The sequence below is a fragment of the Malaclemys terrapin genome, chromosome 15 (assembly GCF_027887155.1).
Source record: "Malaclemys terrapin pileata isolate rMalTer1 chromosome 15, rMalTer1.hap1, whole genome shotgun sequence".
In the NCBI taxonomy this organism is placed as follows: Eukaryota; Metazoa; Chordata; order Testudines; family Emydidae; genus Malaclemys; species Malaclemys terrapin.
This window is the reverse complement of record NC_071519.1, coordinates 28,927,082-28,950,297: the sequence shown is the minus strand read 5'-3', so window position 1 is coordinate 28,950,297 and position 23,216 is coordinate 28,927,082. Positions and strand designations below refer to the sequence as shown.

Below are 23,216 nucleotides of genomic sequence, written 5' to 3'. Positions count from 1 at the left end.
GGGCGGGCATGGATCACTGCAGGCCCCCGCTACCATCCCCATGCAGAGCAACAGCCGTACGGCGTTCAGGCAGTGCCATGGAAGTTACAGCCTGGTCTATTGCAGCATCAACCCTGCAGCGCAGGGAGGGTTCTCGCCAGGATGGAGAGTCATTCCCCTTCCCCTGGGCGTGGCTGATCAGACCCAGACTCACAGAACACGGTGAGGTTGACCTTCTCGGACGTGGCAGTCTGGTCGGCCCCCAGCAGGCGGTAGCTGACCTCGCAGTGGAAGCGGGACTGGCGGTCCTCGCGGCTCACGTGGGCGAAGAGGATGCTTCTCACCGTGTACAGCCCGCTGGACTCCTTGGTGAGGGTGGAGAGGATGCTGACTTCTGCTGGGTGAAAGCAGATGATGGGGGCAGTGCCAAGAGGGATTGAGCACCTGCAGCCCCTGTTGGCTCCAAGGGACCCTCCCCCTGCCGACCCCAGGATTGCTGGAAGGAAGGAATGGGGATACACAAGCTTCTCACCCCTGGGCTGAGCAGGATTGCTGTGAGCTTCCTCACAACAGTGCCCATGGGCACTCCGTCCCCGTGAGCTTCCTTGCAGCAGGATACAGGATTATCCTGAGCATTGTGATCCTGGAATTGCCTGGGCGGGCCCCTTACCCCAGCTCCGGCCCCCACAGGCTACAACGTACCTAAGCAGCCCAAGGGGAAGGAGCCGGCCCCAAAACTTACGTGTGTCGTCCTGCCATAGGGGGCTCCCGTTCTTGTACCATGTGATGTTGGGGGCCGGAAAGCCATTCTTGCTGATGCACTCTGCGATCTGAGACAGCAAAGGGAGCGCTTGGTGCTGAAAACCTCTGGGTCCCCGTGAAGCACCCCCAGTTCCCCCCCACCACACACACACATGGCACATGGTGCAGCTTGCACCGGACAGGGCAGTTAAGGTTCTCCCCACCCCTGCTGGCACTGTGAGCTTCTTGCCAGTAGTGTCCCACCTTCTGCTGGGTGCCTTCCCCCCAGCAGTGCTCTGACCCCCTCGGTGCTAGCCAGGCTGGGTGGGGCGCAGCTGGCTCCCCTCACCTTTGGGATCTCCTTACTCGTCACTGGGATGCCTGCGTCGTTCACCTGAATCTCAGGAGGCTCCGGGGTTTCTGGAAAAGAGCAGCAGGCCAGGCAGGCGTTTGGGGCCAGGTGGACTGAGAGGGAGGGGAAAGGCAAAGTCCCCGACCCCTCCCCAGGCTGAGCCAGCGCCACGCAAGGGGGAACCAGATCCAGCCCTTGTTCTCGGTTCTGTTCTTCGCCGTGAGCCTGTTCCTACCTTCCCGCTGCAACCCTGGGAATGGCAGCAGGGGCGGGAGCCTGTGAGGGTCTCTCCGCCTGCCGTAGATCACAAGGCGTGGGGATTAGTCTCTCACTAATGCCCACGCCTTGTGATCTATGGCAGGCAGGGAGACACTCGCATGCTGCCCTGCCCTAGGCTGCCGGCCTAAATCAGCCTCCAGGCCCCTAGGCCAAGCCCTGGCAGGGGCAGGCAGAAAAGAACATGTCAGCAGCATCGAGAGCAGGGGCTCGTGCAGAGATGCCAATCATAGGCTGTTGCCCTGCCCCCCCCACCCCCCTGGTTCTGGGCCCACCGGCACTCACTGTAAATGTGGAGCTTGGTCCGGTTCTCGCCCACCCCTAAGCTGCCCGCCCCGACCTGGCACACGAAGGTCCTGGCGTCCTGCAGGGTCACCCTGCTGATGGTGAAGGTAAAGTCGTTCTCCATGGCCACCCGGCCCTTGTACTCGCGGTCCGGCTCAAAGGCCTGGTCGCGGACCATGTAGTAGATCTTCGTCCGATTGTTTTTGTGGATCTAAAGGGGAAAGAGAGGGTCTCGCCACTCCAGCCCAGGACTCACCAGGTGTTAGGCCCTCTTTGTGCCACCAGGTGGCGGTGGAGGCTTTTGTTAGCACGGCACCAAGGTGGCTGATGGCGGGGAGATGGGACAAGACTGTGTTGCTCAGACTGGGACCCCCACCGCCAGCCTTTGCCAGGCCAGCAACCGAGCTGCTCTAGGGACCTTATTCCCCCTCAAACGCTCCCATGCGAGCCCCTCCTTTCTGCCCCCCACCTACATCTTCCAGTGCCCCCTGCTTTTCCCCCATCGCTGTCCCCAATGACCCTTCCCGCTGGGGGTCCCCGATCCTGCCCCATCAGTCCCCCAACCCGGGCCCCCTCACGGGCGCTGGTACTCACATAGAACCAGTTGATGTAGGCGTAGTTGCTCTCCGCCGGGATGGAGAAGTTGCATGGAATCCTGGCCGTCTGGCCCAACTCCACCTCCACTGTCTCCAGCATGGAGACCTCCACCTTGCTGGCCCCAACTGCTGAGACAGGGCACAAGGTGATGGGGGGGATGCCACACAAACACTGTGCTTGAGGCAAGGGGGGTGGGCAGGAGAACGGATCCCCCCTTTCCCCTCCCCACCGACACAGACAAGACTCTACATGTGCTGCTGTTGGGCCCGAACAGAGCAAAATTGGCCCCTCAGATGAGATGTGGGGAGCTGAAGACTCCAGCAAAGAGCAACAAGGGACAGACCTTCCCCCAGGAGGTGCCCCGTCTGCTCCCCCCCATGCTCTGGAGCCCTTGTGGGCACCATGCCCATGCCCCCACTGGAGTGGCTCCTGTTTGCGAGATCCCTGTGCAAACACTGGCCTGCCTGCCAGTGCCTCTGAGAGGGCTCAGCGCCCCCAGCACACCATGGTGAGGGCAGCTGCTGGGGGCGTCCAGGAGGAAACCACTAGTCGAGTGCCAGAGTGGGGGAGAATTTCCAAGCGCTGTACAGACCTTACCAGCCTTGTTTCCCCCCAAACCAGCACAGCCCCCACCCATGCCTGCAAGGCAGCACAGCCCCACATCTCCCACACACCCTACTCAGCCCCATCCTCCCCACTCCCAGCTGTTCCACCCGCTCTGCTCCTGGTTCCTCTCCACACACTGCCCCAGATGGTTCCCATTAGGCAGCAGTCACTGCTACTGTCCAACTACCCTGCCATGTGCAGCCAAGTCCCCAGCCCCCTCCCATTCCCACTTTTCACCCCAGCCCAGCCCAAGCGGGTATGTGCGGGGTGGCGATGGGATCACTGCTTGCCCAGCGTGAGCTTGTTCACCCCTGCTGGGCCGGCTCAGCCTTTCCTCTCCACGTGCAGCTGAACACCTTTGTGGCCAAGACAATAGCAGCCGAGGCCAGTAAACTCATCCCACAGCTTGGGGAACACGCTGCTTCCTTCCCCTCTAAGGGGCGCTGGCTCCGATCCAGCCCAGGCTGCGGGGCCTGGCTGCTGGGGGAGTGGGATGGGGCACAGGCCTTTCCCCACTAGGGGCCCAACTGAGGCTGGGGGGAGCACAGCTGTCTGGGGGCAGGTGGGACAAATCTGGAAGGTCGCTTTCCCCATGGCACAGGCAGCCACGGCACTGGTTGCTCCATTGTCTCCCCAGTCAGCGGGGCCTAGAGTCTGAGCTCCGGCCCTCCATGATACTCCCTCTGCCAGGGCCGAGGAAGCTGCCTGCTCTGTCCCCTGCAGCTGCCTCCACCCCCCCACCCCGGCACCCTTCCCCAGCTCTGATTGAGTCAGGAAAATCATCCCACAGGCGGGAGACGCTCTCCCGCTTTGCTCTCCCCCAACCCCCCAGCGTGGGGAAGGCAGCTGAGCCCAGGAAGTCACTTTCCAGATGCCGATTAGAGCGGAACGGGTGGGGATTAGGCAATTAGCAGCACAAAGGGGACAGTTATTGGGGAGGGGGCTGCCTGGCTCCCCCCCCCTCCGGTCTCCCCCCTCTCCCCCAATGTTCTGGGCTGACTTCACTTCTGGTGCAGGATGTTGTGCTCGGCTGAGCACGACGTCGGAGGCTGCAGCCCCTTTGTTAGGACATCTGCTGGGTCTGAGGGGGCCTGGCCGGCAGTGCTGGCAGAGATGGAGACGGGGGGGCATGCAGGGCATCCGGGATCATGACACACACACCCTGGGGGGGAAATCCCTGCCTCCTGGTCACATCCGCAGCTTCATCCGGCCCCGGCAGGTGGAGGATCGCTCAGGAGCCACCACTGCCTCATGCCTGGGGAGCGAGGGGGCCCGGGCTCCGACCGCAGAGGAGGGGGCTCCCGGCTGAGACGGCACCCATCAGCTCAGGGGGCTGAGATGGCACAAGACAGCGCCTGCCACAACAGAGGGGGGTCGTGACCAGCCCAGCTCGGCCCATGGTGGAGGGAGGCTGCTGCATCCCACACATGGTGGAGGGGGTAGCGCGGTTGCGTCTGAGCCGCCGTGGCCCTAGCTGCTCGTGGAGCAATCGGCAGAGGAATCACCAATCCGCCCCTCATGCAAGCAGGGCTGGAACCCCCTGTTCTCCCCTCGGCCCTGGGAGCATGGACCATTAACCATGTGGGTGATCACTGGCAGGGCCGAGAGTAAAACCCATGAGTCCTGATTCCCCATCTCCTGTACTAGCCCCTGGATCTCAGCCTTCTGGAATGGGGAAGAGAACCCAGGTGTCTTGGCTCTTCCACCTCCAATTGTGAGCCTATGCCCCTGCCCTGCCTCACATCCAGCACCCAGGGGTCCTGGTTCCCAGCTGCACTACCAAGGAAATTCTATCTGCTTCCCTTGGGTGCAGAGCAGTGGGCTAGGTGGGGCAGAGGTAGAGGATGGCAGGGAGGGGGTGTCATGCTGGGGCTTGGGGTGAGGACCAGAGACAGCCCAAGGGACCGGTGGATGCTCACAGCCAATCCTGCCTCAGCCTTCCCCAGCGCTGATTCTGATCTGCCGGGGAAGGAGCTGTGATCTGTGCCATCTGCTGCCTGCAGGACCCAGCTGGTCTAATTAATCTGCCCAGCAAATAGAGCCTCCTCTCCTTGCCTGCCTTTGTAGGGCAGGGAGAACGTGCACAGCGCCAAGCCCTGCAATTAACAAGAGATGAGGGCTCCCCTGGGGGTTGAGGGGGTCAGACAGCAAATCCCACTAATGCTGGCAGGGAAGATGCTTGGGGAGGGCGGGCACAGCACCACGAATCAGCCCAGCCTGCCCCCCACAGCCAGGGGGCCCAGAGGGGGGGTCACTCCAGAGTGAAAAGGGTCATGAAGGACACCTGATATGAGTGATATGAGTGAGGACAGTGACCGTGGGGAGCAGAGATAGAGCCCCCTGTACCTCCAAACGACCGGGTCCTCAGAATGTCTATGGGGGGCTCCGGACAGGTTTCTGAAGCTTCAGCTGCCCATGATGCAGCCACCAGCTCACCCAGGCTGGGGGGAAGCCCTGTGGCACCCGTGGGTCCAGTCTAAGCCCAGCTGCCCCTCCCAGGCAGCAACTGGGGCTGCAAGTGGGAGTCTCCCCAGCAGGGCCGAGCTGGTGCTCACAGCCAGTGATGGATTATGACAGCCTACGCAACTGGGATGAGCCAGCGACGCTGCTGCAGAGCCTGGCACACGACTCACGCCAACAGCAGCTCCCGACACGGGGGGGAGCGTGGCTCCGAGCCTCCCCCACAGCATGGTGCCCAGGTCACCAGCTTGCTTAGCTTCCCAGGACTGACCGAGGCACGTCTCTCAAAACTGGGTGTGTGGCAGGGAGGTGGCCACGAGGATTCAGCCCCCCACAGGCGAGAGACAGGCAGGTGTGGCCCCAGAGAGGTTGTCCACAGGTCACGCCCTGCCTCCAAACCCCCCCAGTTCAGAGCCCCTGCCCGGGAGCAGAGACGAGAGGGCTGCAGGCAGGAGCTACTCAGCGATTCACCGCTATGGGCCAGTCTGCTTTCCCCCGGCGTGGGGGAGGGGGAGTGTCATCCTGAGCCTTGCTGCAGGGGGTGACCCATGGTCTTTGTCGAGGGGACCCCAAATGCCAGCAATACCCTCCATGAGATTGCACACCCCCTGCATCAGCAACGGGCTGGATCCCAGCTGGGAGGGGCCGGCACCACGTGGGATCCCAGCTGGGAGCGGGCTGTGGGGCTGAGCAGGGGAGTGGTCATGGGGCAGTTAAAGCAAGAGGTGAGAGCACCCTCTGCAACACACACACACACACCCCCGCGCCAGGGCAGGAGGGGCTCTGCAGCTCCGGCTCTGGCCACGCACCTCACACAGGAAGTGGTTTCAAAATCTAGCCATGCAGCTCGAGATAGGAAGTGCCTTGTCCTGCACTGGCCCCAACACAAGGGACCTTTGTCCCATCCCAGCCACTCACGTTTCCAGAGGGGGAGCTAGGCAGGGCGGCTGCGCTGAACGCTGGGGTTCCAGGGTGCACTGGTCACAGTCCCGGGAGTTCTTATGGGGGGGTTGGGACAGAGCAAGGGGGAGGTGGGGGTCGCAGGCCTGGGGGAGAGCCGAGGGAACGCAGCCAGGGTGTGTGCGTGGGGGGTTGCCGCTTATGAAGAGTCCCAGAGGCGCATCTTAGGGCCAGAGGTCCCCAAGTGCCACAGTATAAGGGACACACCCAGGGGGCTACAGCCTGGGTGCTGGGATCACAGAGCAAGGGACGCCGCCAGGGGCCAGGCCAGGATATAGCAGGGGCTGGGGGGTCGCAGTGGAGGGGACGTAGAGGGGGCCAACCCCCATGGCTCCTAATTGGAGAGCGAGCACAAGGTCTTTGAAATCGCACCTGCTTGGAGCGAAACTTGCAAAGAGCAAACCCGAGTCTCCTGCCCAGGGCCGTGTCCCCTGCCTTTGATACCTCCCGTGCCAGGCCCTTGTGTCCCGCTCCACATCGCCAGCGTCAAACCACAGGAGCCTAATGCTCTGGTCCGGGGCAGGGGTGTCATCGCCCCGTGCTTCCCTAGAGCACTGGGATGGGAGAGCGTGGGGGTGGGGGAGCCACAGATAATCCCTCTGCAGGTCTCTCCCTGCCCCCATCTCCCACTGGGCTTAATCCTGATCGGTGGAACAGGATGGGAAACTCTATAGAGCTCCCAGACCAGCCTCCTCTCTGCCCCCCAGAGCCATCTAAGCCTGTCTCACTCTCTTCCCAGCTGGGGAGGGGGTCAGTAAGAAGGGCCCCAGGGAAAACTTGCACCTGGGGCTCCTGGAAATGGGGCCAGGCCCCTCCTGAGTACTGAAGGAAACCCCAGATAACAGGGCAAAGGACCGCCCCCCTGCACCTGGCAGCCACTTCGCCCACAGGGCTGTCAGTGGAGGATCTGGCCCAGATATGGGGCCGTGGCTTAGCCAAGCGGCATTGGAGGTTGTGTCTAAGGGCAGACGACCCAGGATCGTTACAGACTGGTGGTGCCAGCGCCCGCCCTGGACTGGAACAGCAGGAGATGCCTAGCAGGAGGCACCCTGAGCGTCCCAGCACCGCTTGTTTCTTATCAGGATTGATCCCCGATAACACTGGCAGCCAGATCCCACCTGTCCAGGGCTGTGTGTGCTCTGCCAGCCGCCTCCAGAGAGGAGAGCAAACAAACAGGGCTGGACAAAAGGCCACCTGGCTCCCTGGAAACGCCTCTTCTCCCCGAGCTGGAGTCAGAGCGCTGGGCCAAGCCAGGGGCCTGGGACATGAGGGCGAGTTTCAGGCAGATCAGCTGAGATCACACACCCTGGGTGGGTAGGAGACGGTGGGAAGAGACAATGGAGCTGCAGTATGCATCCTCCCAGCCTGGACCTAGAGTCGCCGTCCCTGTGGAAGGGGGCTGACAAAGGCAGGCGCTGGAGAATTAGCAGACACCGTGAGAGGCCCAGGTGTACCTGCACACCTATTGGACACACGGCTGGCTGAACAGCAGCTGTATTGATTTAAGCTCACGTAGAAAGAGATTAGCAGAGGGCACAGAGGGGGAGATTGAAAAGGGTACAGGGGCCGGGAAGCCAGAGAAGTGCTATGTTTGCAGGTGAAGGACATGCTTAAAAAGAGAGTGGCCCTGGCTGTATAGGGGAGAGAAGCCTTACTCGGAAGGCAGGAGACAAGAAACCCCAAAGAGTCCAACGTGTGGGGAGAACAGGGAAGGGAAGGGATGGGCATGTGTTGCTTGTGGTCAGCGGGGGCCCCTAAGAAGGAGATGCCCATTTATGAACTGGGACGGGAATAGACAAGGCTGAAGCATGGCCTATTGACAAGGCAAGGACAAGCGGCTGGTTTGGGCACCGTGAGGTTGGCCCTATAAAAAGGCTCTGCCCTCTTAGGGGGTACCAAAGGGGAAGGCATGGTGGGGGGGGGAGGGTGCCCGGGGACTGGAGCATGCCGGAGACTGTCAGGGTAGACGGGGCGGGGATGACCGTGGACCTGGCAGGTGGTCAACCCTGCACCCAGCATGGGGTGGTGGAGTTGGAAGATAAAACGCTTGCGATGGAGAGGGCCCAGAGGGACGTAGGAACTGCCACTGAAGTGAAGCAAGCTGTGGTGGGAACTCAGGCCCTGAGGGAAAGCAGGCTGCGGGATCCTGTGGGGCAAGGGAAGGTGCTACCGGAGAAATGAGTAGCCGCAGTACCAAAGGGAAAAGTTATGGGGTGCTGTGGAGGACCCGGATAATGTGGGTCTCCTCGCGGGTGAAGCAGAACAAGAGAGGGACGCCCTGCCGGCCCCGGTGAAGCAAATGCCGGGCAGGAGGCAGCCGCACCCCCAAGGCTTATAGGCTTGAGGGTGTGGGGATGATTTGAGGTGTCTGCTCCACACAAGGCCTGAAGAGGTTAAGGTTGCTAGCTAGGCCAATTAACGGCCCAGGCTGCATCTGGAGGAGCAGCGATTAATTAGGGAGGAGGTTCAGCTGGACAGGAACAGAGACAGGCGGGGCCTGTATAAAGCCCAGGAGCTGAGCGCAGCTGGGGTCTATAGGGCAGTAGCTTGCAGTCACTTGCTGAGGGAAGGAAGCGATGTTTGGAGCTACAGAGGAAACTAGCCTGCAGTGACTCCTTGCCAGGAGGGAGTTTGGGCTGGAAAATCCAGAATTGGGGGGGAGCCAAAGAGGTAGCAAAGGCTCAGGGGCAAAAAGCAGCCAGGGATAGAATAGTTCAGACCTTGGTTGTTGATTGGAGGGTCCTGGAGCTGGCCCTTGGGGTAGAAGGCAAGCCTGGGTTCCCATGCCAGCCCCTGGGAAAGTCTCACCGAGCAGGCAGTGGAGACTGGCCTGCTTGGGACAGTTTCCCCTGAAAGACTTTGCTACCCTGGACCACTGTGACTTGGCTGGGGGCCCAAGTCACAAAGAGGAAGCAGCTGCTCTTGGCAGATAGGTGCATTAAGGGCTAGTAGCAGAGCAGGGATACAATGCCCATGCTTGACTACTGCATGCATTTCTGGTCACCCCATCTCCAAACCGATACATTAGAACTGGCAAAGGCACAGAAAAGGGCAACAAAATGATTAGGGGTATGGAACAGCTTCCAGATAAGGAGAGAAGAAAAAGACTAGGATGGTTGAGCTTGGAAAAAATGACTAAGGGAGGGCTATGATAGAGGTCTTTAAAATCATGACTGGAGTGGAGAAAGTGAATAGAGAAGGGTTATTTACTCCTTCACATAATACAAGAACCAGGGGTCACCAATGAAATTAACAGGCAGCAGGTTTAAAACACCCATAAGCAAATATTTCTCAACTTCAGCACCTGGAAATGGAGCAAATCAACCAATTTGCAAACATCTAAAAGATAATGAGGTGATAAGTAACAGTCATAATGGATTTGTCAAGAACAAATCATGTCAGACCAACTGGATAGCTTTCTTTGACAGGGTAACAAGCCTTGTGGATGGGGGGAAGCAGTAGACATGGTATGTCTTGACTTTAGTAAAGCTTTTGATACTGTCTCGCATGACCTTCTCATAAACAAACTAGGGAAATGCAACCTAGATGAAGCTACTATAAGGTGGGTGCATAACTGGCTGGAAAACTGTTCCCAGAGAGTAGTTATCAGTGGTTCACAGTCATGCTGAAAAGGCATAACAAGTGGGGTCCTGCAGGGATCAGTTCTGGGGACTGGTTCTGTTCAATATCTTCATCAATGATTTAGATAATGGCATAGAGAGAACACTTACACACAGGGCCGGCTCCAGGCACCAGCCTGGCAAGCAGGTGCTTGGGGCGGCCGTTCCGGAGAGGGGCAGCACGTCCAGGTATTCGGCGGCAATTTGGCGGACGGTCCCTCACTCCCGCTGGGAGCAAAGGACCTCCCGCCGAATTGCTGCCGCAGATCATGGCTTTTTTTTTTTGGCTGCTTGGGGCGGCCAAAACCCTGGAGCCGGCCCTGCTTACAAAGTTTGCAGATGATACCAAGCTGGGATGGGTGCAAGTGCTGTGGAAGATAGGATTAAAATTCAAAATGATCTGGACAAACTGGAGAAATGGTCTGAAGTAAATAGGATGTAATTCAATAAGGACAAATGCAAAGTACTCCACTTAGGAAGGAACAATCAGTTGCACACATACAAAATGGGAAATGACTGCCTAGGAAGGAGGACTGCGGAAAGGGATCTGGGAGTCACAGTGGATCACAAGCTAAATATGAGTCACCAGTGTAACACTTGGGGGGAAAAAGTGAACATTATTCTGGGATGTATTAGCAGGAGTATTGTAAGCAAGACATGAGAAGTAACTTTTCCACTCTACTCTGTGCTGATTAGGCCTCAACTGTGGTATTGTGTCCAGTTCTGGGCACCACATTTCAGGAATAATGTGGGCAAATTGGAGACAGTCCAGAGAAGAGCAACAAAAATGATTAAAGGTCTAGAAAACATGGCCTATGAGGGAAGATTGAAAAAATTGGGTTTGTTTAGTCTGGAGAAGAGAACACAGAGGGGGGAATGATAACAATTTTCAAGTACATAAAAGGTTTTATAAGGAGGAGGGAGAAAAATTGTTCTCCTTAACCTCTGAGGATGGAACAAGAAGCTTTGGGCTTAAACTGCAGCAAGGGCAGTTTAGGTTGGACATTAGGAAAAACTTCCTGTCAGGGTGATTAAGCACTGGAATAAATTGCCCAGGGAGGTTGTGTAATCTCAGTCATTGGAGATTTTTAAGAGCATGTTAGACAAACACCTGTCAGGGATGGTCTAGATAATACTTAGTCCTGCAGGGGGCCCTGGACTAGATGACCTCTCAAGGTCCCTTCTAGTGCTATGATTCTTCATGCAATGCACAGTCAACCTGTGGAACTCCTTGCCAGGGGATGTGAGAAGGCCAAAATTATAATGGGGTTCAAAAAAAAAAAAAAAAGAATTAGATAAGCTCCTGGAGGGTAAATCCATCAATGACTATTAGCCAAGATGGTCATGGACATAACCCCATGCTTGGGTATCCCAAAGCCTCTGACTGCTAGAAGGTGGGACTGGACGACTGGGGATGGATCACTCAATAACTGTCCTGTTCTGTTCATTCCCTCTGAAGCACCTGGCATTGGCCACTGTCACCAGATAGAATCCTGGCTAGATGGACCATTGGTCTGACCCAGCGTGGCTGTCCTTATATTATGTTCTAAGAGCAGCTGTTCCACTTCACTGTATTTCCCCCCGTCATTTCAGGAGCCACCTACAAAACCGACCTTTCAGAGGCAGTGCTAGTCCTCCGGGGGCCCTAAGCAGGAATATTTGGGGCCCCTCACAACACATACTAAAAAAAGCAAATAAGCAGCTGCTTGTCCTGCTCAGGGCCCGAAGAAATTGTCGTGGGTTTATGCCCAGCACCGGCTCTGCTTCTGGTATTTAAACTCCTCGCTCTGCTCTGCTCCCTTCCCAGCTGCCTCCCCATGCAATCTTGGGACTGCGGACACAAGAGATGCCTTCTCCTCCCCAGCAGCCTCTGCGCTGCTGGCCGATTTCAAGTCTCAGCTGAGGCCTTGCTCTCCCCTTCACTGGCACCTCTCCGCAGGGCAAGGGGCACCAGCGCAGCTCCATGCAGTGTCGTAGGGTTACAGCTCACGCCAGGGTGCCCTATACAACACAGCCGGATTGTGGGAGGGAGGAAAGCCCAACAGAGACCCTGGTATGGCCCTTTGGGGGGGCAATGCCCCAGCGTGACAGCCGTTCCAGGCCCCCTGACCTCCTCCCCGCTGGTGAAAAGCAGCGAGAAGGAAGCAGCATTGGGGAGCTCCTGGTGACTCAAGCAAGCGGCACAATGACTGGGTTTCTGCGGCCGGAGTGGGGGGTGATCAAATCCTGATGTCACCAGCCCCTTGCCGCCCACAGGATCCGGGGAGCTCAGGGAAAAGCCAAGCATGAATGGGGCATTATGTCAGCAGCAGAGGGCACAGGCCAGGGAGACAGCACAAGTGTGGGGGCTGTCCTAGTCAGATACAAGGCTGGCGCTAGGGCCCTGGGTTTCTGGGGGCAGTACAACCGCTTCACCCTCTGTCTCCAGCACCTAGCCTGGCATTAGGGGGGAATGCAGCCCCTTCATACCCATCGGTGCTCCCCCTCTGAGCCTGGTGCTAGGCACTAAACTAGGCACTAAACTAAAGTAGTAAGTCCCCAGGACCAGATGGTATTCACCCAAGAGTTCTGAAGGAATTCAAAGATGAGAATGCAGAACTACTAACTGTGGTATGTAACCTATCGCTGAAATCAGCCTCTGTACCATATGACTGGTAATGGCTAATGTGACACCTATTTTTAAAAAGGGCTCCAGAGATGATCCTAGTAATTACAGGCTGATAAGCCCAACTTCAGTACCCGGCAAATTGGTTGAAACTATAGTAAAGAACAGAATTACCAGACACATAGATGAACATGATTTGTTGGGGAAGAGTCAACACGGCTTTTGGAAAGGGAAATCATGCCTCACCAATCTATTAGAATTCTTTGCGGGAGTCAGCAAGCATCTGGACAAGAGTGATCCAATAGATATAGTGTACTTGGATTTTCAGAAAGCTTTTGACAAGGTCCCTCACCAAAGGCTCTTAAGCAAAGTAAGCTGTCATGGGATAAGAGGGAAGGTCCTCTCATGGATCGGTGACTAGTTAAAAGACAGAAAACAAAAGGTAGGAATAAATGGTCAGTTTTCAGGATGGAGAGAGGTAAATAGTGATGTCCCCCAGGGATCTGTATCGGAACCAGTGCTGTTCAACGTATTCATAAATGAGCTGGAAAAGGGGGTAAACAGTGAGGTGGCAAAACTTGGAAACAACACAAAATTACTCAAGATAAAGTCCAAAGTGGACTGCAAAGAGTTACAAGGGAATCTCACAAAACCATGTGACTGGGCAAGAAAATGGCAGATGAAATTCAATGGTGATAAATTCAGAGTAATGCACATTGGAAAACATAATCCCAACTACACATACAAAATGGTGGGGTCTAAGTTAGCTGTTACCACACAAGAAAGAGATCTTGGAGTCATTGTGGAGAGTTCTCTGAAAACATCTGCTCAATGTGCAGCAGCAGTCAAAAAAGAGAACAGAATGTTAGGAACCATTAGGAAAGGGATAGACAATAAAACAGAAAATATCATATAAACCCGTGGTACGCCCACACCTTGAATACTGCATGCAGTTCTGGTCACCCCATCTCAAAAAAGATATATTAGAATTGGAAAAGGTACAGAGAAGGGCAACAAAAATGATTAAGGATATGGATCAGCTTCCGTGTGTGGAGAGATTAAAAAGACTGGGATTGTTCAGCTTGGAAAAGAGACAACTAAGAAGGGATATGACAGAGGTCTATAAAATCACAACTGGTGTGGAGAACGTGAATAAGGAAGCATTCTTTCCTCCTCCACACCACAAGAAGCAGGGATCAGCCAATGAAATTAATAGGTAGCAGGTTTAAAACAAACGAAAGGACGTTCTTCTTCACACAACACACACTTAGCCTGTGGAACTTATTGCCAAGGGATGTTGTGAAGGCAAAAGTATAACAGGGTTCAAAAAAGAACAAGATAAGTTCATGGCAGATAGGTCCATCAGTGGCTATTAGCCAAGATGGTCAGGGATACAACCCCGTGCTCTGGGTCTCCCTAAGCCTCTGACTGCCAGAAGCTGGAGTGGACGACAGAGGATGGATCACTCGATAATCGCCCAGTTCTGTTCATTCCCTCTGAAGCACCTGGCTTTGGCCACTGTTGGCAGACAGGATCCTGGGCTAGACGGACCACGGGGATGACCCAGTCTGGCCGTTCTTATGTTCTAATGTACTAAAAACCTGCGAGGCAACTGGGCCTGTTGCCCAGTATGTGGCTTTGTGCCCAGGTTGTGCAGTTGGCTGCAAGGCCTTGCCCTGCTCTCCCGCCCTAGCCCCCCAGACTGACCAGTCCCTCCCGCACCCCATCCAGTCAGGCTGGAGTTTCAAAGCCCCCGAGTGGGTCTTTCTCTTCCTGGAAATCAGGCTTGGTGAAAACGAAACCGGAAATTAACAGCCGGAAATTGGTGTGTCCTAGATCAGGCGTAAGTGATGGCCAGGTAATGAGGGGATGGGCTATTCCACCTATCACTGCCTTTGCGGGGCCTTAAAGGAAGAGACTTGTGGGGAAAAAGACAAAGAACAGATGGGGGTTACTGGTACAAGCTTCCCCATCAAGCTCCACCTGAGACTAAACAGGGTCAGACTTTAACAGCAGCAGCAAGGACGACAGCTCCAGCCCAGCTTCTCTTTTCCCCCAAAGGCCAGTTATCGCCGCCTTTGGCACCAGCCAAGGGACTGTGTGGTTCCTTCGAAACACTCTCCAACTCGAGGGGAAGGAAGCCAGGGCCATTGTTACAATGAAACCTCACTCACGACCCTATATTTCAAAGGCTGCCACCGGTTTTCCTGTTTTTCTTTATCTTTAATCAGAGGTTGGACGGGTTTTTAATGGGGGCTTTGCCATGGCACTGAGATCTCTGGATACTAAACCCCGAACCTCGTCTACCACTGGACAGTGACTGCGTTACATTAACAGCTTTAGCACATTTAATCCATCTAAATTAATACAACTGAGCAGCCGATGGGGATGGGGGGAGCCACCCCAGTACCTCCTGCCCTGGGCCCTGCCTTTGCCAGGACCAGCCCTGGGTGACCTTGGCAAGTCCGAATCGCCGTGTTCCTCAGATCGTCATCTGCAAAACGGGGCCAATCCTGATGGCTCAGGACACTTGGCACTGCTGTGAAAGCAGCCTGACCAAGGCCCAGCACCTTGATGGATGACACCAGAGAATGGGGGATGCTGGCAAGGTGGTGGGGCGGGGGCTGGGTTCCTCGGCACATGTGTTCCCAGCCTCATAGCAGTAATGGAGCGGCTGGCCGGGCTCCAGAGCTCTGGAGAAAATGTAATGGTTTATCGACCCGGCACTGGCAGGAGCTGGGGAGCAGAGATGCTTCCCGAACTGACGGGCCCGGGGATGGTAAACAAACCCCGCATGTAAACAAGGGGGCTCGGCCCAGCGTGAGGGGCCCTGACGCTGACCCCCAGCTCAGCCATTCCAGGGCGCAGACAGAACTCAATGGGCCTGCCAGCAGGGCTGGATTCGGCCCAGGAAGGCAGGGGAGGCAGCCAGCCACCGGGCGAGCATGCCACACGGGAGAGGGACTGCAGGAAGGAACAGGAGCTCTGGAAGTAATCCCAAGAGCAAGATCTCTCCTGCTCCCAAGGGAAGCGGGGGGAGGCTCTGTCACTTGAGACAGCCCAGCGGTGGCGAACGGGGAGCGATCCTGCCCGGATTCTGGGACAGCCTGGTTCTTAGGGACCCCCCATCCCCCATGGAGCCGGGATGAGCCATTGCAGGCTCCGCCCGTTGCTGGGTTGGGAGCACCCATGCTGCTAAACCAGAGCACCCCCCTTCTCCCCCCCCCCCCCCCGGCAAGCAAACAGAGAAGTTTGCTCAGCAAATACTCCACGGCTGCTCTGCGTTCTCAGCCCCAAGCACCAGCTGCCCCCGTCGCCAGTTAACACTGGGAGGCTTTTCCTGACCCACTCCCCAGCCGAGCATTAACTCAGCTGACCCAGACAATGCCCAGGGAGAGCACGAGTCCATCTCGCTGGCCCATTCCAGCCTTGGCCTCTTGTGCCCAGAGGCCAGTCGCGCTGTTGGCTTGTGCCATGTCTATATCTGCCCACTAGGACCTGAGTCGAGTCCCACCAAACTCGTTACATACGTAGCCGCCAAACAGCCGTCAGGGGGAAGCCAGCCACTCACTTGCCACTGACCAGGGCAGGATTGAATGAGCAGCCCAGAGGAGAAACTATATCCTCTCCCGTATAGCCTGAGGCAACCCAAATCCAGGGGTGGGCAGGTGAAACTCCCTGCAGATCCCCTGTCCCCACAGTTTGGAGAAGGGGCCCAGGTAGCCCCCAGAGCACAGAGACCTTGGGAGACCTGTGGTGCTAAGGATAGGGATTGAATGGGACCCCAGGGCAGTGGGCAAAGCTAGCAAAGTGGGCTTCAGAGCAGCCCAGGAGACTGTGGTGGGGGGACAGGGAGACAGACCAGGACAAGGGAAATCCAGGGCAGATGACAATGTTTCAGGGGCTCCCCATCTTCCCTTCCCTGATCTAGGGGGATGGGGAAGCACCCCAGGCATGGAAATACACCAATCTGGAATAGGAAGGGGCCATGCATGCTGAGTGCACATTAAGCAGTGAGGGCAGGTTATGAGCTGAGGTTAGCGAACGAAGGGAATCATTAACGAGCTGCAGAGGAAGCCTAAGAGACTGACCATGCCACAGAGCTGGGATGTGTGTGTGGGGGGGGCTAATGGACCGGATGGAGCTGCTCTCTGCAAAGGGACAGCCCGTTTACCTGCTGCCCATGGTCACGCCGCTCCCTGAGCCCGGCAGGGACCACGGGTGATGAGCGCATCAAGGCACAGATCCTGCACCTTTGAGAGAGCAGCCGGCTGGGGCAGCAGCCTGAGGAGACTCCATCCATGTCAGGGCAGCCTGCTGCAAAACCCCAATGGGGAGAGGTGGGCCCAAGCCTGGATCCAGATCTCCTGGGCAGAGATGGGCTATAAGCTCTGCCACCGTGCCAGACACCACCACCTAACACACAAAGAAGGGACGCTGAGGGAAGCGGGAAGGAGCAGACCCAGCTGGTGCTGCTGGCCAGAGGCTGAGAGAGAGAGAGCCAGCTGCCCCCTGCCCCCCCCACCCCGCCCCCGGCCCCCTCAAGCTCCGGCACGGATGACAAGTCCAGCCAGTGTCATGAGTTCAGAGCCCAAGAATGCCTGGAATCTGCCACCCGCCACGAGGCAAAGAACGTTCCTTTTGTTAGAGCCTTGGCACACGTGCCGTGCCCCACTGCCGGCACGTCGGAGTGCCCACTGCCCTGCATCCTCCCCAGAGAGAGGCTGAACACCACAGCGAGGGGCTGAGCCAAGAGTCTTTATGGCGGGGCGGGCAGGCTCAGGGGATACCTCCGGATGTACCCTGCCATCTCCCCACCTCTTCTCTCAGCAGCTCCCTGGCTCAGGGTGACAACCCCACCCCCTACCTACTGTTCAGGGTCCCGTCTGACTCACAGCTTTGATCCCTTCTGTTGTGGAGGGGGAGTGGCCCAGGGCTTTGTGTGGGGCAGACTCTAGGCCTGGGCTGTGGGGAGGAGGAGGGGCCAGGCCCTGAACACTGGAGGGGGAGCCTCGGGATACAATGATTGCATTGAGGGAACAGTGCCGAGGAGCCCAGAGAACTTTCTGTGCCGGGGCAGAGGGCATGGCCGGGGCGGCCCAGGAAACAGAGAGACCTTTCTCACAGCAGAAAGGGGAGCTCCCCGCTCCAAACCCCCAGCAGCCAGAGAGGATCCATCGTCGGTCTAACGCCCCCTTCCCCCCAGCCTCAGCCTGGCGAGGCGCTGGGCATGACTCCACTGTCACTCAGGGCCACTCTGCTGGACCAGCCTGGTGTCTCCTGGCTTTTGGAGTCCACGCTCAGTGGGGAGAGGGATTTGGAGTAGTTCTGGTGGAGAACGGGCTAATGGGCATCTGCCTGGAAGGGGCCGGCAGGGGAGAGGACAAGCAGGCACAGCTGGCTTTGTTTGCATTGAACCAAGCTCTCCCTGCTTTGAAGAGTCAGGCACACAATGGAAGGCGGCTGGGGACTGGAGATCCAGACTCCCCTGCCTTGGACATGTCTGCCAGTGGCAGGGGGAGGGAGGGGGACTTGCTCTGCCACACCCTGAGCTGGGGGACAACAGGAGCTCATGGCCCCCCACCGCTCTTCCCCATGGCGAAGGCAGCCAGGAGCCCGCACAGAGCCATCCTTGGGGTCCCTCTTAGGAGGAAGGTCCCCAGCCCTGGGGAAGAGGCCGGTAAGGGTGGGCACTGCATAGCCAGAGCAGGGCCCCTCAGGCTCAGTGGAGGGGCAAAGGCAGGACTTGGAGCCCTGTGGGCAGGGCCAGATGCACATCTGTTTGCCATCAGTGGAGGGAGAGCCCAGGACAGGAGCCCCAGAGAAAGGCTTTGTGGGCAGTGAGGGGCAGGAGCCATCACGGCTCGGCCAGCGGGGCCACGAACCAGGCTGGGGACTGACTCAACTGGAACAGGGCTCCTGGTGCCAGGCAGCCCCAGAGTGCGGACCCAGGCCCGTCAGGTTCTACCGGCCCATGGCAGACAACAAGGGGGCGGGGATGGCTCCTGCACCAAGGGGCCTGGGATTCAAGCCACACCTCCCCTGCCCCGCCCCCCACGGAACAGTAACTTCCCAGAACCCACCCCCACGCCCATCCCCTCCCACGGCAGAGAGAGGGCAAGAGAAGCCAGCAGGCCTCTGGCCAAGGAGGCCACCAGCAGACCCTAAGGGAGATTCTCAATCAGCCAAGGGCACGGTCCAGGGGAGGTGGCTCCTCCCCCTCCGAGCTGCACAGATAAGGTCAGCCACCACTGAATGTCCTGGACCCTCTGCGCAGCGAGGTACCAATCTCGCTCGCCCTGCACCATGCACAGGACCGCCCCCCCCAGCTGTCCCAGCCTCTCTTAAGCACCTCCCGCCCCCTTGTTCCTACCTCAGTCCTGCTATCGGATGCCCCCCTTCCCCAAGGGAGAACGTCTCCCAGGGCTGTGGCCACCAGCTCAGAGAAGCCCAGGATGCAGTGCCCAGGGTTAATCTGCTCAGTGCCTGCATAAGAGGGGACTGGTCACCAGGAGGCGCTGCAGGGCAGCTGGTGCCTAGTGACTCGGGTATCAGCCTCCTGCAGGGAGCCCCCAGCTGCCCCAATCCCAGCTTCTCCCAGCACTGGGTGCTGTAGGGTGCAGGGCAGGAGCAGGGGGAGCTCCCAGCTCCTCCCGGACGGATCCTGCACAAAACACATGGGCCCAGCATGGCCCAGAGGCAGATAACCCCCAGGAAATGGCCTGTCAGCTGCCCACTAGCAGCAGCGCTATCAAGCCGCAGATCCAGTTAGCACTCTGCACCCTTTGCTCCCAGCTGCCTGGCAGGGTTTCAGAGAGAGCCCTGCAGGTTTACAGCCTTCTATTGCAAGAGCGCGGTTAGCTCCTGCGCCTTCCAAGCTGGTTCGGGAACTTCGGGCCTGGAGCCAGCACTGCACACGAACAAAGATGGGCCTTTTACACTTCAGGAGGAAAAAGTACCCCCCCCCCTCCTCCTGCAGAGCCCAACCCCCACCGGCGGGGCTGCGGTGGGCTGGCAGGGGGGGCCAGCTCCATGCTTGGAGCCAGCCTTGCACTTACAGGAGTCGTAAAACACTTCACAGTGGCCAGGCTCGCCCACAAAAAAAATATTAATTAACCAGAGCCCTGATGGATGGGCGCCGGCCCTGCCCCCGCACCCTACCTGGGCCTCCTCACCTGGGTCATTTAAAAAACCCAACCCCCCAACAGTTCCAGGCCCAGGAGAGCAGGGCGCGCTGGGGGCCTCTGGCCAGATGTGGGAGCGGAGGTTTCCAAAGCGCTCCTGTTGCTGCTATGAAGCAGCTGCTGGTCCTTTCATGCTACTTGTCAGATCTCTGTCCTTACTGCTCTGCATGGCTCAGCCCAGGATCTCACAAGGGGGGGGGGGGGGGGGATCACTGTGCCCCGTTGCTCAGAGGGAGGCGCAGAGAGGAGAGGCAATTTGCCCCACAAGCCGAGTCAGGAGAAGATAGGCCTCCTGACTCCCACTCCCTTGAATCAACTAGTTCCACCCCTACTTCAAGGGGTGGAATTCACCCCCCCACCCCCATTCCAGCGTCAGCCCTTTAAATCTGCCCGGGCCCTGCTAACTCTCTGAATGTACATGCAATGGCAACAAGCCACATAAGGGTAGGGGTCCTTCCAGCTGCAGGCCTGGAGAGCCTGTATTGGGGTTTCCGGAGAGGCATCCAGGGCACTGAAGCAGCATTCAGTGCTGGGGGAAGGTGGGATATCGCAGAGGGCACAGCCGGGCAACCTTCCCCATAGCACCCCTTGAGGAACATGCCCCTGCCCTGCCCTGAAAGGGTGCCCCCTACTGCGGGAGGAAGAGTTCTGTCTCTGCTGCTTGTTCAGTCTTCAGCCTCCCGGCAACAAAGTGCAGCAGAATACTGTCCAGCAAGGACCGGACTAGGACCCATCCGATCACTCTGCCCATGCTACTGAATGGCCGTGAGACAGTGACGGCTCTGAACTGGTGAAAGACTCCCTATCCTGTTCCCAGTCCACCGGAGCCAGCCCATCTGTCCCAGCCCTTGTACTGCTTTGGGTGACTGACTAGCCACGATGGACAGAGATGCATCTCCGATGGCTCGGGGGCTGGCGGTGGGGTTTTACATGGGGTCGTGGGAGCAGTATGCAGCCTGGGAAACCCTGAATCACAAGGTTGTGCCTTGATTATTCACATTTAGCTCGCCTGGGAGCAACATGGGACGTAAACTTGGCCAGGCTGAGTGGGACAGTACTTCACAGACACGGCTAACTGTCTCTATGGAGCCCAGGGAGTGGGCTGGATAACAGACTACCCCGACACAACCTGGGGAGGAGATCGGCTCTCGGCTGAGTACTGACCCGGGGACGGGGCAAGCCGGCCCAGTGGGAACTGCTGAGGTCTGGCTGATGGGAGAAGAGGCAGCTGTGAATGGAAAGGGAAAAAATACACAAACATACACAGGCTAACAAAAAAACAACCAGCATGGAGAGAGGATAAAAAAAGAACAAGTGAGAAAGGCCAAGAGAAACACACGGCTCCGGGAAAACTCCATAGAAGGGAAAGCGATGGCCGGCTCCCAATAGACCTGACCAGCCCTGGATGGGAATCAATACAGATTCGCCATGCTCCGGCCCACCATAGCCTCTGCTGCCCACAGTGCCACGCCTCACCCCCATGCCCCTCGTGTTGGCTCTCGCAGCTCCCCTTTCCATGAGTCTGAGGCTGGAAGCTCTTCGGCCGGAGTTTCTTGCTTTTGCAAGCTGGGTAAACAAACAAGCACACGAGCCCAGCAGGATCATGGCCAGCCCGCTACACCCCCATAGCACTGGGCTGGCATGAGCCACCCTCCTGGGAGGGGCAGAAACCCCCTTTTACCTGTGGGGGCAGCAGGCGTACGGAGAGGAGAAGCAACGTGCCCCAGGTGGCTGCGTTAGTGCTCGGCAGCTCCTGGCTCCCAGACCTGGGCTGTGACCTCACTCCCAAAGCTTTGCGGGGTGCCTCCAGCCCCAGAATGGGTCAAAGACACTTCGGGACCATCCAGAAAAGGGGGTGAATGATGGAAAGCGGCTGCCCTTCTTCCATTCCACCCCCTCGCCCCGTCTCCAGACTGAACTGCCTACCATTCCCAGCCTATCTGAAATAGCAAGCCCTCATGTGCCCATTATCTCTGTGCTCTGCCTCTCCCTTCCAGGAACCCTGTCTGGGCAGCCCATGCTGTGTATGGCTATGTCTCTGCCCCAAGCCTGGTATTTCGCAGCCCGGCGCTTGGCTTTCTAGAACTATGGGAGACTCTTGTGTGCGCTGGGGCGGGGGGGCCAGGCCAGGCCAAGCAACACTTGCCTTCAGCACAGCACCAAAATTTCAGCCCCGGGCATGCCACCAGCTCAGCACACGCAGCTCAACACCCTGGTGGCGGCAGTCACGCCCGGGCCCACCCTGGTGCCAAAGTTCAAGGCACCAGGTTTACAAAGAGGAGGCCAGCAGCAAGAGAAAGATAAAAGAGGAAACTGCTTCCCTTTCCTCCCAGATTCGTTGTCTGGGTGGCCGCGGCAAAAGCACCCAGGAGAAGAAAAGCCAAGCCCTGGCATGTTTCCTTTGTAACATCGCTCTCTACTGACTCCCGCAGCAGCAGTGGCGGATTAATAATTTTGCCGACCCTAGGCTGGGAAATAATTGCCACCCTGGCTCCGCCCCTTTCCCACCTCCATTCCAGCCTCCTCCCCAAAGTCCCCGCCCCAACTCCGCCCCCTCCCTTCCCCTATTGGATCCCTTCCCCAAATCCCCGCCCCCGGCCCTGCCTCTTCCCCAGCGCGTGGCGATCTCCCTCCTCCCCCCTCCCTCCCTGCCCCGCGAAACAGCTGTTTCACGGCGCAAGCGCTGGGATGGGAGAGAAACAGGATGCGGCAGCGCGGTTGCAGAGGAGGCAGAGGTGAGCTGGAGCAGGGGGGCAGAAGGGAGCTTCCATCCCTGCAAATTTGTCGGCCTAGGCAATAATACGGCACTGCCCAGCAGTATGATAGGAAGGAGGACCAGCCCTTCCCCATTATACGAGGGGGTTTTGGGGCGGGCAGGGAAATTCAAGTTGCTTCTGCTGCAGACAGGAATGCACAGCCTCAGGGATGAGGGTCCCATTTGCCATATGGGAAGAGCCTTCAAATTCTTCTCTCCATCTAATGAAAGGGATTTCCCCACTTCCCTAAACCAGCAGGTCTCTCTGTTTGGGGAAACGGCATCACGCCCATCCCCCTGCCAGCTCCGACATGTCAGTGACCCTAACAGGAAAGCTCAGGAGGTCACATTGGCTGGGTAAGAGATCAGTCTATATGGTTGGAGGTGATGGCTTAGTGCGAAGCTCCTGGGTTCTTTGGCACCAGCAGTTTGAATCCCAGCAGGACTGGACCGAGCCCTCCCTCTGAAGTGGTTTAGGAGACCCCAGCATGTGGGGTCTCCTAAACCACTCTTCAGAAATAATCACAAGGTTTGTCGAGTCTGCATGGCCATTAAGACCCCCCCCCCCATCATTTCATAAGAGCAGGGGTTAGCTCTCATCCCCTTGGCCAAAATTTCCTCTCTTATTGTGCTGTATAGCTGCCACACCCCACCCCAGAGGTGGCTGCATGCCAGCAGTGCTGTGTGGATGCCGTTTGAAATGCGCACTTTAAAAAGGACACCGTTAACTGGAATTTTTTTTAACTGGTTCATTGTTAAGAAATGCATGCATCTGAGAAGAGGCTCCTTTAAACGG

General features: G+C 57.6%; 1 protein-coding gene across 3 annotated transcripts in view; it reads right to left on the bottom strand.

Annotated features, from left to right (window-relative positions):
- Window positions 1–23,216, bottom strand: part of MCAM (melanoma cell adhesion molecule) — a 36,649-nt gene that overhangs the window by 11,360 nt on the left and 2,073 nt on the right. For all 3 annotated transcript variants that reach the window (XM_054049504.1, XM_054049506.1, XM_054049505.1), the window contains exons 2-6: window positions 2,228–2,355; window positions 1,634–1,844; window positions 1,070–1,140; window positions 722–809; window positions 194–373 (exon numbers count right to left, since the gene is read on the bottom strand). In XM_054049504.1, the coding sequence (XP_053905479.1) occupies window positions 194–373; window positions 722–809; window positions 1,070–1,140; window positions 1,634–1,844; window positions 2,228–2,355 (678 nt within the window). The remainder of the gene's footprint in view (window positions 1–193; window positions 374–721; window positions 810–1,069; window positions 1,141–1,633; window positions 1,845–2,227; window positions 2,356–23,216) is intronic.